This window comes from Lampetra planeri, chromosome 52, assembly GCF_965212315.1.
Source record: "Lampetra planeri chromosome 52, kcLamPlan1.2.h2, whole genome shotgun sequence".
NCBI lineage: Eukaryota > Metazoa > Chordata > Hyperoartia > Petromyzontiformes > Petromyzontidae > Lampetra > Lampetra planeri.
Genome location: NC_136158.1, coordinates 6,902,704 through 6,917,605, shown reverse-complemented (window position 1 = coordinate 6,917,605; position 14,902 = coordinate 6,902,704). Strand labels below are relative to the sequence as shown.

The 14,902-nt window shown below is 51.3% G+C and overlaps 1 protein-coding gene across 1 annotated transcript in view; it reads right to left on the bottom strand.

Moving 5' to 3' along the window:
• Positions 1-8,147: 8,147 nt before the first annotated feature.
• Positions 8,148-14,902, bottom strand: part of LOC144734683 (1-phosphatidylinositol 4,5-bisphosphate phosphodiesterase beta-4-like) — a 95,602-nt gene continuing 88,847 nt past the window's right edge. Inside the window, exons 34-37 of the mRNA XM_078616983.1 lie at positions 13,630-13,731; positions 12,570-12,627; positions 9,413-9,499; positions 8,148-8,747 (exon numbers count right to left, since the gene is read on the bottom strand). Coding sequence (XP_078473109.1) covers positions 8,679-8,747; positions 9,413-9,499; positions 12,570-12,627; positions 13,630-13,731 — 316 coding nt within the window. The 3' untranslated portion in view covers positions 8,148-8,678. The remainder of the gene's footprint in view (positions 8,748-9,412; positions 9,500-12,569; positions 12,628-13,629; positions 13,732-14,902) is intronic.

Genomic DNA, 14,902 nt, shown 5'->3' with positions numbered 1-14,902 from the left:
GCTCGGTGTAGGAGGAGTAGGTCATGGGACAGACCCAGGTGGTGCCATGGGTTGACTGCTGTGCCAGGCTCGGTGCAGGAGGAGGAGGTCACGGGACAGACCCAGCAGATGCCCATGGGTTGACTGAGGCGACTGGCAGATGCACCAGCTGTAACCCCCTTGCTGTGCCAACTTGCTGCATTTAGTCGCCCGACGCTCCGCTCGTTGTTGTGAGCGTCGTTCCTTTGCCCTCCGTTGTCGTTAGATGTGACGACTGCCTCCAACTTGCCCAGTCGCAGTGTCCTTCACGAGCCTCCCCGACAGAGGCGATATCCCGACACACACACACCATAGCCGCTTGACTGGCTATCCATGTCTATGATGGCAAAAATATGTTCAGGAGCTCAATAGCCAATGTAGAGAGGTCTGTCTGCTAGCCACCACGAGCGGGCTTCAGCGCAGCGAGAGTTCGTATCGTTTTGCTGCGCTGTTCCTCCTCCACAGAAGAGATCACACCCTCCCCGTGGGTTTACCCACATTGCCACAGGTGTGCTACCGTACTGCGGCTTGCATCGTTCAATGGATTTCGTTCTATCAATCAAACTTTGTTTCTATAGCACTATTCGTGCAGAAAAATGCAATACATAGTGCTTTAAAGGCATGAACAATAAAAGTGATATTTTCGGCAAAATAAAATCACGTAGCAAATTTCTAGCAAGGACGTAACAAAAATAACACATTAAGTAAATCCTAATCAAAAGCAAGTTTCACAAAGTAAGTTTTTAGATTTATTTTAAAAGTTCTTAATGATTCTGAAGCCCTCAGATCCCCTAGCAAGCTGTTTCACAGGCGAGGACTCTGTACACTAAAAGCCGCATCTCCCTAGGTTTTGGCCCTGGCCTTTGGGACAACTAAAAGGCCAGTACCAGAGGATCTGACGGGTCTGTGTGTATCCGCTGTGCATTCCTCCCAACCCCTTACCAGTGCCCTACCTTATTACAGACCAATTCAGACCTTATTGGTCACCCCGTGCCCCTTATACATCTCAACGTTCATCCTACGAAGTCCCATCACAAGGGAGAAACACGAACAAATATACATTTCTTTTGTTTGCCCTTTTGAAACGGCTGTACGCCGTATGGATCTGAAAACTCACTTTCCCTATAAATAATAACGGGGAAATCTAGAATTAAACCGTATGGGTTGACAGCTTTGTGTCTCTCTGTGGGGTTTGACTACTCGGTCCACGGTTTGGATTTGCGTGGTCACGATTGGGCTGCTGTAATGCGCCTTGTATCGTTCAATGGATCTCATTCTATTTCCGTGGTGTCTGAATTGTGTCCGCTACGTGTCTATTCTGTGGGGTTTGACTACGCGGTCCACGGTTTGGATTTGCGTGGCCCACAGTCGCAAGCAACCCGCGTGGCTTCGTGGCTTTCATTTTACATTCATGGAGGGGGGGGGGGGGGTGTACGCACCGCGGCCTGCTGATGACGGTTTACACCGGCGCCTCTTCAAGGAGGAATGGCGTTCGAGGTGGAGGGAGCGAGATGCGATGACATTTGGCGTCTCGTACAAGGTGCGCTTCGATTTAAAGCTTTCGTGACCGCAGGGATTCATCTTCTTGGTTCTTTCGGTAAAGTCACGTAGAAGGGAAATAATAAAATAATAAAAATATAATAAAATATTATTCTATTATTTTATTATGTTTAATTTGTATTCTTTTATTATAATAATATTTTATTAAGTTGAATTTGTATTATTTTATTATTTCCCTTCTACGTGACTTTACCGAAAGAACCAAGAAGAAGGTGCGCTTCGTCCACGGGGGGCGTCGTGGCGCCGGAGGTTAGAAATTATTTTTCTAATAAAAAAAACTTTTCTGTAAATTGTTTTGTTGCGTTTCAAACGTTTAAAATGTCACGATTCTTTCAACGTGAATTGCCCAATGGAGATAACATTTTAAGTTGTTGGTAGTAGAGACCGCTGCAACGCCACAGTCTGACTTGTGCTGCCCTGGGGAGGTCTTGGGACGCGTGTGAAGGCGTCCGAGTGAGAGATTCCCCCTCATTCATTGCGATGAGCAGCTTCGAGCATTGTAGCCACGCCGTTTGAGACCCATTCATGGCAGTGAAGAAGGCGCCGGTGGCTGTGATGACAGACGATGTCACGACGCGAGATTTCACCGTGCAAATGGAGCGGGTCATGGCTTTTTGGCAGTGTCAAAGGGGTCGTGTAATGTGGACTTGAGGGTCATGGGGACAGCATTTGAAGTGCTTTGTTGTTTTGTTTCGTATTGTCTATAAATGCCTACTGTTGGTAGAGAAGACAGTTGTATCACTCTCACGGGAAGGCCAATCACGTGACGAGGTTTTTGTTAATTCGAAAACCATCTTTTCGCAGGGCACTCACAACAGCCCCACCTCAGTGGAGACGTCACGGGCCGCCAACTGGTCTCTAAGGGGCCGTCCATAAATGACGTCACGCGATTTTTGACGATATTTTACCCCCCCCCCCATCGTCACACGGCGTCACAAAAAGTCAGACCCCCCCCCCTCAAATATGACGTCACAAAGCCCTGCCCCCCCCCCCAAATAAAACATGCTTCGCTTTAAACTATTGTCATTGTACTATGAGACCTCATTTTCCAGTGGCAAAATATAGTAATAGGTTTTTACCCTTTCAACTGGTACAAAACTGACACCTTTATACATGATGCCCTGTATAAAGGTGTCAGTTTTGTACCAGTTGAAAGGGTAAAAACCCCATTACTATTGTCATTGTAGTGCGTATTTAATGTGGCGCTGCACTCTGATGTTGTAGGAGAACACATTTATAAGAAAGTATATTTAATTAAGTAGAACGTGTTGTCTATAGTTATTTAAAGTTGCGCATTTTGATGTGACGTCACAATCCTCAACCCCCCCCCCTCGTCACACATCGTCACAAATGTCTGACCCCCCCCTCCTAGGTGCGTGACGTCATTTATGGCCGGCTCCTAACGAGTCGGTTTAAATTGTATGTCACGTATTCTTGGCGTCCGTGTCGCTCCACTCCTATAGCTGCACAGCGGTGTCCGTCCCGATCTGGGGGCTTGAGTTGATTCGACGAGGAGGAGGAGGAGGAAGCCGACGAGCAACGTGATGGCAGAACGGGAGATCGGGACTTGAGCGGGCGGGCGGGCGGGGTGCGTTCCTGCCGCTGTGCTGCAGCACGACGCGTGGTTTACCCCGGAGATCATCGCCGACTCTGAAGACCCTTTCACGAAGGTTCCCCGAAGCTTTAGGGCGCCACGGTAGCTAGGAGATGTTAACTACCTCGCCTGGTATACAGGAGGGCGTGAGTTCGATCCCAACCCTGACGCCTGCTGTATATTTGGAGTCTGCGTGTCTCTCTCTCTCATCATCACGGTGGCTAGGAGATGTTAACTACCTCGCCTGGTATGCAGGAGGTCGTGGGTTCGATCCCGACCCTGACGCCTGCAGTGTATTTGGAGTCTGCGTGTCTCTCTCTCATCATCATCATCACGGTGGCTAGGAGATGTTAACTACCTCGTCTGGTATATAGGAGGTCGTGGGTTCGATCCAAACGCTGACAACTGCTGTATATTTGGAGTCTGCGTCTCTCTCTCTCTATCATCATCACGGTGGCTAGGAGATGTTAACTACCTTGCGTGGTATGGAGGAGGTCGTGGGTTCTATCCCGACCCTGACGCCTGCTGTATATTTGGAGTCTGCGTGTCTCTCTCATCATCATCATCATCACGGTGACTAGGAGATGTTAACTACCTCGCGTGGTATACAGGTCATGGGTTCGATCCCAACGCTGACATCTGCTGTATATTTGGAGTTTCTGTCTCTCTCATCATTATCATCATCACGGTGGCTAGGAGATGTTAACTCCCTCGCCTGGTATGCAGGAGGTCGTGGGTTCGATCCCGACCCTGACGCCTGCTGTACATTTGGTGATTGCGTGTCTCTTCCGGTGGCCGCGTGGATTTCCCCCCGGGTCCTCCGGTTTTTCCCTTCACATTTAGAATCAACATCACCGCGCGATGAAAGTATTTGGCTAAGATAAATGTCCACACGATGATGAAAAGCCCACGTCGTTGATCTATCATTTGTGATGGCCACGTCGCTTCTGAGAACGAGCTACACAGCTCAGTGGTGGGCCTTACCTGGTCAAATAAAACTAAAAACAGTGTCAGTGTTGAGGGTCGTGTATCAGTTTTTTAGGGCGGTGTGTCAGTGTTGAGGCAGTGTGTCAGTGTTGTGGGTCGTGTGTCAGTGTTGAGGCCGTGGGTCAGTGTTGAGGCCATGGGGGTGAGGTTTACCGAAGGTCACCATTTCAAAAAAAAAATCTCAAAAACAAAGATGTGCTTCTGTCTTCCTTCTTGGTTAACTCCGCACGCACACGCGCAGAGTGACAGGGCAGGCAGCTGCTGCCACTGGTCAGCAACAACTACTGTATGTACGTCTGTATGCACAGTTTCTTTATAACCATGCTGGCAATGTACACACTGTACCGGTTTGTCTCTTCGAGTTTCCAAAACCCCTTTTTAACAATCCACTGCTGGACAGAGGGCCTCCCCACACGACTGTGGGCTACGTAGGTTGTTTTGACCATACTTCACCACTCCGGATCGGTGTCGGTCGGTGAGGAGCGGGTGCCAGTTTACATAATTTGGCACGGACGTGAGTAGGCACAGCCGCAAAATGAAACCCAGGTCAAACATGATGCCTTGTATGAAGGTGTCAGTTTTTGTACCAGTTGAAAGGGTAAAACCCTATCACTATATTTTGCCACTGGTAAAGGAGGTCTCATAGTGTAAATGCTTACCCCGAGCTCTCAATACTCTGATAGTGCGCTGTTTTTTAGTTGTACGCCTTTTGGCGTCATCTGGTCCAACACCAATGGAGACTAGGCTCTAAGAAAAGCTGTCTCGGGTGTGGACCAATCAACTTCAAGGACAGTGCATATCATTATCATTATCAGAGTTGTTTCTTTTTGTTTGCATTTTGACTGCTTGTGTTGTGGTTATTTCAAACATGATGCCTTGTATAAAGGTGTCAGTTTTTGTACCAGTTTTGTACCTATCACTAAACCCAGGTCAGTTGGCACGGTTGCGCTAACCACTGCGCCACCCATCCACTGCCCCCCCCCACTCCGCAAGACCTGAGAACACGGATGTCCAAACTCATCGGGTCACTTGCCCCGTGAGAGAAAAACCCTGCGGTGTCACACGGAGTGCCCAGACAGCAGGAGAATTAAAAGAAAATCCACACCAGGTGTTTCGTTTTTTTTAAGGATCTGGTTTACTTCATAGTTCATGGCCAAAACGTTGATCAACTCGGACTATCTTCTACGACCGTCACTGGGGACATGCATTTGGCAAAGAATTGGTTACAAGGGATTAAGCGACGCTCATTGCATTCACAATATATGGTACAGTGCAACGCGTGTATTCAAATATATATATACTTTACTCGAGGGTGCCTAACGGGTTCGGATTGTCAGTCTTAAATAACAAAATACACGGTCTACTTCATGGAGTATATCATAAAACTATTGGAGTTTAAAAAAGAAAAAAGGCTCTAACCGATCCACATCCCACAGGTACTGCATTGGAGATAAGACGTACACGTAAAAATCACTTTGCGTGAGTTCTCGATAGACGCCGTTGCTTCCACGCCTCGGCCAAGGCGATCGCCGGTCGCCCTGCACCGCTGGGAAGCGAAGCAAGCCTAGAGATCCCCGGCGTCGGCGCTGGGCCAGTGAAGGGGAAGCCTCCTCCGGGGTGAGCACGACTCGCTCCCAACGGCTCGCTCCCAATGCTCGCTCCCAATGCTCTCTCTCTCTCGTGCCTCTCCCACGGCTCTCTTCCACGGCTCTCTCTCCCACGCCTCGCTCCCAACGGCTCTCTCCCACGGCTCGCTCCTAACGACTCTCTCTCATGGCTCTCTCCCGATGCTGTCTCCCAATGCTCTCTCCCACGGCTCTCTCCCACGGCTCGCTCCTAACGACTCTCTCCCACGGCTCTCTCTCTCTCATGCCTCTCACAACGGCTCTCTCCCACGGCTCGCTCCCAACGGCTCTCTCCCAATGCTCTCTTCCACGGCTCGCTCCCACGGCTCGCTCCTAACGGCTCTCTTCCATGGCTCTCCCACGGCTCTCTTCCATGCCTCTCCCACGGCTCTCTCCCACGCCTCGCTCCTAACGACTCTCTCCCAACGGCTCGCTCCTCACGACTCTCTCTCATGCCTCTCCCAACGGCTCTCTCCCACAGCTCGCTCCCAACGGCTCTCTCCCAATGCTCTCTCCCAACGGCTCTCTTCCACGGCTCGCTCCCACGGCTCGCTCCTAACGGCTCTCTTCCATGGCTCTCCCACGGCTCTCTTCCATGCCTCTCCCACGGCTCTCTCCCACGCCTCGCTCCTAACGACTCTCTCCCAATGCTCTCTCCCACGACTCTCTCTCATGCCTCTCCCAACGGCTCTCTCCCACGACTCGCTCCCAACGGCTCTCTCCCAACGGCTCGCTCCTCACGACTCTCTCTCATGCCTCTCCCAACGGCTCTCTCCCACAGCTCGCTCCTAACGGGTCTGTTTTAATCCACTTGTAAAAAAGGGGTAAGGGTGCAGCTGCAATCTGCTTGCTCGTGCCACCGCTGGCAGGGGGGCCTCACCCCCCCCCCCCCCCGCTAGAGGGGGTTCTAGACAGCCCCTCTGGAGCCGACTTCCACGCTTGCCAGGGCGTCTTGGAAGAGGAAGGAAAGTACCTGCAAGTTTCACCCAAACCCCACACGCCACCTGCCGATCAACTGATTGCGGCAAACTCGTTCACGCTGCTGGATTGGGCCCAGAGGCTGCGGGAGGTCGACTCGAAGCGTGCGGCCCGGATCGCAAGTCCGGCGCTGCTGATCCACGGCAGCTTCCACTTTTCATTCTGAAAATTGGCAGCAAACCGTGTCTTCCAGGTACGCGCGAACGAGGCCGCACAACTTTGACGGTGAGCCGCGAGGGGCGGGTCGAAAGGTCATGGACGTGATTTGCGGCCGGTCGCATAACATTCCGTAAGTGTCCTTTAGTCGACACCCCCAATTCACATGGCAAACTACGGCAAAGTACCACTCGAGGTATTTTATGCAACCGGCGATCGCTCAGAAGCCGAGTTGTCCATCCGCCGTGCCACCCCTGAAGCTCGCCTCCCCACAGACGCGATGGGCACGCACCCATACGACTTCATTACGTTGGTTATTGCGGCGGAATAATATAGTCTATATAGATATAACCTTTGCCACGTAAATATAGTACACACATCTCGATTCGTACACTATTATACAGGACAGATGAACGACTGTCGGAGCTTCTTTAATTCTACGCAAGCGGCAACTCGGGTGGTGCCACAGCGACCGTCACCTGCCAGGGGCTAGCTACGCATGTCCCTACGTGCGCTCGCTCTGGACAAGCGCGGCGACTTAAACGGGAGCTGCGTCTCCCTCGGTAAAAAGGCCTTGGTATGCGCAGTGGCTCAGTGCACGGAGGGCATGGCTTCTCATCGTCGATCTCATATTGCCACTCAACCAAAAGCACCCCAAGCGCTTCGCTCGCATCGCTGTCCGAGGGAGGCAGGGTGGTGCTCTGACGCAGGGGTCAGCCGTGTCCGCCATTCGTGAATTGGCCAAGCGGAGAGGGGAGAGAGAGGCTGTGGCACGAGATTGTCAACCGTCGTCATCCCGTCGTGCCAACATGGAACGGGGCTTGTCGCACGGCAGATTCCCCCACCCCCACCCACCCCTACCCTCCACGGCATCGATAAAGAACTTCTCGGCTCAATGGTCTCATCTAAATAAAAATAACCCACCACAGGGTAGGTCTTGGAAGCTGGCAGGGCAAGAGCAAGCGTCCATCGTGGCCAAGGAAGGTTGCTTTATTGAGGCGGGGGCAGTGTGGGGGACAACGGTGCGTGGCACACCCTCCCTCTAGCCTCTCTCAAAAAAGTTGAATTTCCGTGCCCATAGCCAGGAGTGGTTGCAGTGGCCTATGGACAAGCGGTGATTGGTGGCATCTGGGATGCGATGCATGAACAAGGTGTCGCGCCAGCAAAACATAAAATAAGATCCGTGCACGGATCCACCGGGTGGGAGAGTGGACGAACTCTGTGCCGGGGGGGGGGGGGGGGGCACACGAGTGACTGAAGTCCCCTCGGCCAGGTCTCCCACCCTCCTGTGAAGTGCGGCCCACGTTAGGTCTAAAAAGATATAAACTCAGCTGCAGCAGCTAAAAATAGCATTTAAATAAAAATAGCATTTAAATAGGAGCACAGTGTTTCAGTGTGGGTTGTCTCACTTGCGCTGGCTGAGTGATGGGTGTGCGCGTTAGTCGTGAGTGCGTGTGTGTGCGTGCGTGTAGCGGTGAAGTGAATGTGCATGAGTTCCTGTCTCTACTACACCAACGATGTGTGTCTGTGTTTGTTTATTTGGGTATTTTCTCGCTGGGCAATAGTGTGTGTGTATGTTGCGATCACAGCACTCGCCCCAACAGTCTGTTAAGGCTATACGGGGGGGAATATTTGTCTTTGTAGTGGGGTGTGTGTTATTGTCGTCTCTGCTGGTCGGGGGCAATGAGTTTTAGAGATGCGTGCGTTTGTCTCCCTGCGTCTCCCGCGCGCGTCCCGTCGATACCAGAGGTCCCTGCTCGTCACACCACGGTGGCCGGACGCTGGCCCATCTGGGTTTCCAGTCGGTACATCTGCCGCATCTCCCGCGCCTGCAGCAGCAGCAGCAGCAGCAGAGCTTGTGTCAGATACAAGTTAGAGAACTTCGCTTTATATACACAAACACACGGATTTCTAAACACACACAGCTATAAGCACACACGCGTTTATACACGCACACATAGGTTTAAACGCGCACACACACATGGATTTACACACAGATTTACAAATGTACACTGATTTAAATAGAGCCACCCAACTATTCAGTTACCCATCTACCCAGCCACCTAACTACCCAGTTAACCGTACACCTCTCTACTTAGTTACCCAACTACCCAGTTAACCGTGCACCTCATTACTCAGTTACCCATCTACTCAGCCACCCAACTACCCAGTTAACCGTGCACCCAACTACTCAGTTACCCATCTAACCAGCCACCCAACTACCCAGTTAATCTGTCACCCAACTGACAGATTAACTGAGTAGTTGTAGCCGGGTTCGTAATGCAGGGTGCTAACCGTTAGACCACCGCTCCCCACACATAAACTTACACACATTGACACACACGCACACTTCACACATGCACACAGTTCATCAAGACTGTCGCTTCTTTGATTCGCGTCTGCGGGCGTGAGCCATCGCGCTGAAGAGCCCAGTGGACCCACGCATGCGGCCCAGCCCAGGGCGCGTGCCGTCCACATCACGACGGCCCCCCACCTGCTCCTTGTCCCTGTCCAGGGCCTCCATCTGCTCCAGCTGGCTCTTCCTCAACTGCTCCACCTCCTTGCTCTGTCTCATCGCCAGCTAAAAACAAAGAGCGTTGTGCGCGCACACGGACACTCGCATTTAGACACATGCACGCTATGGATCGCCCCCAGTGTTAACCTTCATAGCCTATGGTGGAAAGGGCTGTTTGCGAGCACCTATGAAGGCTGACAAAAAGGAATCGCGTAGCCAACACCACACGCACATATAACCGCCATTCCCCACTAAGTGGTGGTGACGTCATCACGGCGCTTGTGCCAGGCTAGGTGCGCCTTGAGGCCACGTGAACTGCCAAAGGCTCGCTGGCAGGAGGTCACGGGACAGAACCAGGTGCCATGGATTGACTGAGATGACTTGCAGATGCACCAGATGTGTTTCCTACTGTGCCAACTTTGTGCATTTTAGCCTCCCGGCACTCCACTCATTGTCGTAAGCATTGCACCTTCGCCCTCCGCTGTTTTTGGAGGGAGACTGCCTCCAAATGCGCATAAGCATCCTTCACAAGTCCCCTCCACAGAGGCCGATCTTGACACCGCTGGTATAGACCATCGGAAAGTTCAATCAGCTCCACATCCTCCTGTACCACATCAGCTCCATCTCTTCCCTAGCCCATGCTGCGACCATTTAGCCCCCTCTATTCTGCCAAACAGAAGCTGCCTTGATGTGCAGTGGCTGGGCATGCGAGCTACAAAACAGCCTCGCTTGTCAGAGGAGCTCACCGATGGGACTGTGTCCAGATCTATCAAGGATCTGTGAGCTCCTCACACAATCCAGCCTGGTTAAACCCAGGATGGATCGTAGGCAGGCCAGTCTGAATGTTTAAATTTGACGCAGATGTTTCTCTAGCCGGATGGTGGTGGTAGGGCAGCAAGTGGGCTTATCTCCATCTTTTTCCATCTGTACGGGGGTTAGAGTGTCGCCCCCTCACGCATGCCGATTTTGTCTGGTTGCTCCCGTTTCCTCCCGCTTGTAGGAATGCTCGTACATTTTGCGAAGAACATCTTTAAACTAAAAAAATAAACCCAATTAAGGGCCCTCGTGAAAAAATAAGAATAGGTTTCACCTTTTCTGGCAATGAAACAGCCGGTGTTAAGATGTTCGAACACCAAATAGAAACCTTTTGCAAGGAACCGAGTCTGCATTAACCACACATACGTGCGGTGAACATGCACACAGACATGCTCTGACAATGTATGCATTGTCGTTGAACCTGATTGGCCTACACCAGAGACAGCTGCAGCCTTCTTTATGGCCTTGTCTCACCAGTGTCCCATTTTGGACTCAGTGTGGATTTCCTGAATCAATAAGCAAAATAATAATGAATTAAAAGGCATCCACGTTACACAGGCGTAAAGAGCGAAACAACAGATCACTTGCCCGACGGGGTACATAGGCAGCCGGACAGTCAGGAAGTGCGTTAGGGGCCTCCAATTGGCGCAGGGAGGCCTCAAATAGGATTGGTTATGGTCAGAAAATTGAACTGACTGTAAGGAAAATTCGAGGGTAAAAGGCGGGGAAATGAGGGTGGCCTGTCGGAGGTGACGGTTTACGACTGTGAGGGAAGGGGGACGAGGATTGGCTGAGGGATGTGGGGGTGAGCGAACCTTCGAGAAAGGGCGCCTCGAGGGATATAGAAGGGGGAGAGCAAGAGTGGAAGGAACGGCTTGGAGAGAAAACGAAGTTCAAGCATCAAGAAACCGAAGCCTGGGCCTAAAATTAGTGTTGTGTCCAAAATAAAGGCTTACAGCAAGTAAGAACGTGCGTCAGCGTCACTACACCAGCATAGGAAAGGGAGGGCATAATAACTGTGGCCGAGACGACCCGGAGCTTCGTGTGGAGCGACGGGCCAGGTAGCTTCCACATGGTGCTATGCAGCTTGTGAAAGGATAATGCCACTTGATTGATTCAGAGCGACACTTTTGCTATATCAAACCGGAACAAGTGATAAGTGCGCTGCCCGGGATATGGGGACTCCTCCACTCTCTCCACAACTGCCCCATCACTCACGAGGACTCGAAAGGGCGGTGTATTTTATGACTTAAATACGCAAGCAGGTGGATTGGTTTGGTGGGGCTTGATGGAAAGGCCCCATAACCTCTTCGTAGGATACTCCCGGGCTTGCGGTAGAGCCTCCAACTCCTCAGGGCTAGCAGCATTACCAGGTCATCAGCATACTAACATGTTTGACCAAATTAGAGCCATCCTCCCCGAACCCACCTGGTCATTGATCAGTTTCCCATTGTATCTGTAACCAGATAAAAATCCCCTCGAATTAGATGGTGGCAAAAAAAATGTTAAATAGTGGAGGGGCCATCCCTGCCGCACCCAAGTTTACCAAGGAATGGCTCTGACTCCTGCCCACTCAGCTTTACCTGCGCCTGCCCGCCATCTCATTGACTGAACTGAGGGTCAAACATACACAGAAGATTGCAAAGACAAAAGATCCCCCCGTATAGCGTTAACAGACTGTAGGGGCAAGTTCTGTTAGCGAGTTGCACCTAGGAAGGCCGGCACAGTACACGAGGGGGGTGGGTGGCCAGCACCACGCCCGGTCGCCTTTGTCTCCCCTGTGGTGATGTTTAAACGCTGCACCAGGAACTCATTTGAGGCTGAGTCAAACTAAAGGAGGCTCAGGGACCGGTTCAGATAATAGTCACTGGTGTTGGCCGTGAGCGGGAATCGAACCCGGACTGCCAGGTTCATAGCCGCAGCGTGTTGACCACTACACTACCATTTCCCACTGCATGATTGCACACGAACTGGCGACATACGCAAAAAATGCAGCATACATACTTGTAAACACACACAAGGGCATAATGTGCAAACACATGCACTCATTAAAATAACTTTAAAAAAATATTTCAGTCCCTCTCAAATCATATTTTGAGCAGCCACCTCTGTGTCTGTGGGCTCTCCACATACCAACACCACCACATACACCACCACGTGCACCAACACGTACACCACCACGTACACCACCACCACCACGTATACCACCACGGACACCACCACCACCACCACGTACACCACCACGGACACCACCACCACGTACACCACCACGGACACCACCACGGACACCAACAACAACAAGACGGACACCACCACGTACCCGCTTGCGCTCTTCCAGGAACTTCTTGGTGTTGTTGCTGTTAAGTTCGCGTACACGCCTGTGCGCGCACACAACAACAACAACAACTGCTCCACCTCCTTGCTGTCTCATCGCCGGCTAAAAAGGAGCATTCTGCACACACACGGACACTCGCATTTGCACACACGTACGCAAAGATTGCCCCCAGTGTTAACCTTCATAACCTATGGTGGAAAGGGCTGTTTGCGAGCACCTATGAAGGCTGACCAAAAGGAATAGTGTAGCCAACACCACACGCACATAAAACACCAACAACCGCCATTCCCCACTAAGTGGTGGTGACGTCATCACGGCGCTTGTGCCAGGTTAGGTGCACTTTGAGGGCACGTGAAGTGTCGAAGGGTCACTGGCAGGTCATGGGATAGGACTCGGGTGCCGCAGGTTGACCGACTGAGACGTCTGGCAGATGCACCACCTGTGCTCTTCATTGTGCCAACTTTGTGCATTTTATATGCCCAGGACTCCACTCTTTGTTGTGAGCGTTACTCCGCTGCCCTCCGCTGTTGTTGGAGGGCGAGTGCCTTCAACTGCCCAGTAGCAGCGTCCTTCACGAGCCTCCTCCACAGAGGCTGATTTTGACACAACCGGTACCGGTCAATGGCAAGTCCACTCAGCTGCACATTCTTCCGTACCGTATCAGCTCCATCTCTTATCTAGCCCGTGCCGTGCCTATTGAGCCCCCTCTATCCAGCCAAACAGAAGCTCCTTGGGCATACGGTGGCCGGGCATGCGGGCTCCACGACCCAGCCAACGCAGCGTCGCCCGCCGGAGGAGCTCACTAATGAGACATTGACAATATCTTTCAAGGATCTGTGAGCTCCTCACACACGCAAGCACACAGACGCACACGAACACACACACACCACAGGGGCGGTCATGGTAGCGAAGGCAAGAGGACACAAATGTCACCTTCCCCACACACACACACACACGCCGTTGCACCGCAGCAACGAGCGTGCATCACAGTAGCACAGAAACACCACTCGAATAAAACACAGCAGCCATGCGGCTGGGGCCTTGCCTGTCACGCTCAGCCTTGTTTTTGATGCTCTTGTCCTGGCTGATGGCCTTGCTGTGCTCCATGGAGGTCTTCGTCTGGTTAGCTCGCATCTCCTTGCACAGCCTGTGGATGCGCGGAGCGCGGAGACTCGCACCCGTCATCACCACAGAGGGCGCGTTTGGGTTCACACCGCGAGTCTCCAGAGTGAACATTGAAATCTATGGGAGCCTTTAACATTGAAGTCTATGGGAGTCTTTAGCATCGAAGTCTATGGGAGCCTTTAACATTGAAGTGTATAGGAGCCTTTAATATTGAAGTCTATGGGAGCCTTTAACATTGAAGTCTATGGGAGCATTTAACATTGAAGTTTATGGGAGACTTTATCATTGCAGTCTATGGGAGCCTTTAACATTGAAGTCTATGGGAGACTTTAACATTGAAGTCTATGGGAGTCTTTATCATTGACGTCTATGGGAGCCTTTAGCATTGAAGTCTTTGGGAGCCTTTAACATTGAAGTCTATGGGAGTCTTTAACATTGAAGTCTATGGGAGCCTTTAACATTGAAGTCTATGGGAGCCTTTAGCATTGAAGTCTATGGGAGCCTTTAACATTCAAGTCTATGGGAGTCTTTATCATTGAAGTCTATGGGAGGCTTTAACATTGAAGTCTATGGGAGTCTTTAACATTGAAGTCTATGGGAGTCTTTATCATTGAAGTCTATGGGAGCCTTTAACATTGAAGTCTATGGGAGTCTTTAGCATTGAAGTCTATGGGAGCCTATAACATTGAAGTCTATGGGCGCCTTTAGCATTGAAGTCTATGGGAGTCTTTATCATTTAAGTCTATGGGAGCCTTTAACATTGAAGTCTATGGGAGTCTTTAACATTGAAGTCTATGGGAGCCTTTAACATTGAAGTCTATGGGAGCCTTTATCATTGAAGTCTATGGGAGCCTTTATCATTGAAGTCTATGGGAGCCTTTAACATTGAAGTCTATGGTATAAACATGGGAATTTTCGTTCCTTTGTTCTATCATGTGTATCAGACCTCCCCTCCCCCCTCTCTGTCCATTGTGTTGGCGTGTGCAGCAGCCGCGTCCAAGCCGTTGCCAACTTTTTTGTTGGCTCCCTCCCCCTCCCACCCCCCTCCCTCCCGATACGTTCCATTCATTGGCTACCACATTCTGATGAACCCCCCCCCCTCTCCTCCCCCCTTCAACTTGCTTATAAGGGATTACATCTTGAATCATTGCCCCACTTGATGCAGCTAATCTGGCTGTGACGGTCCCACCTGA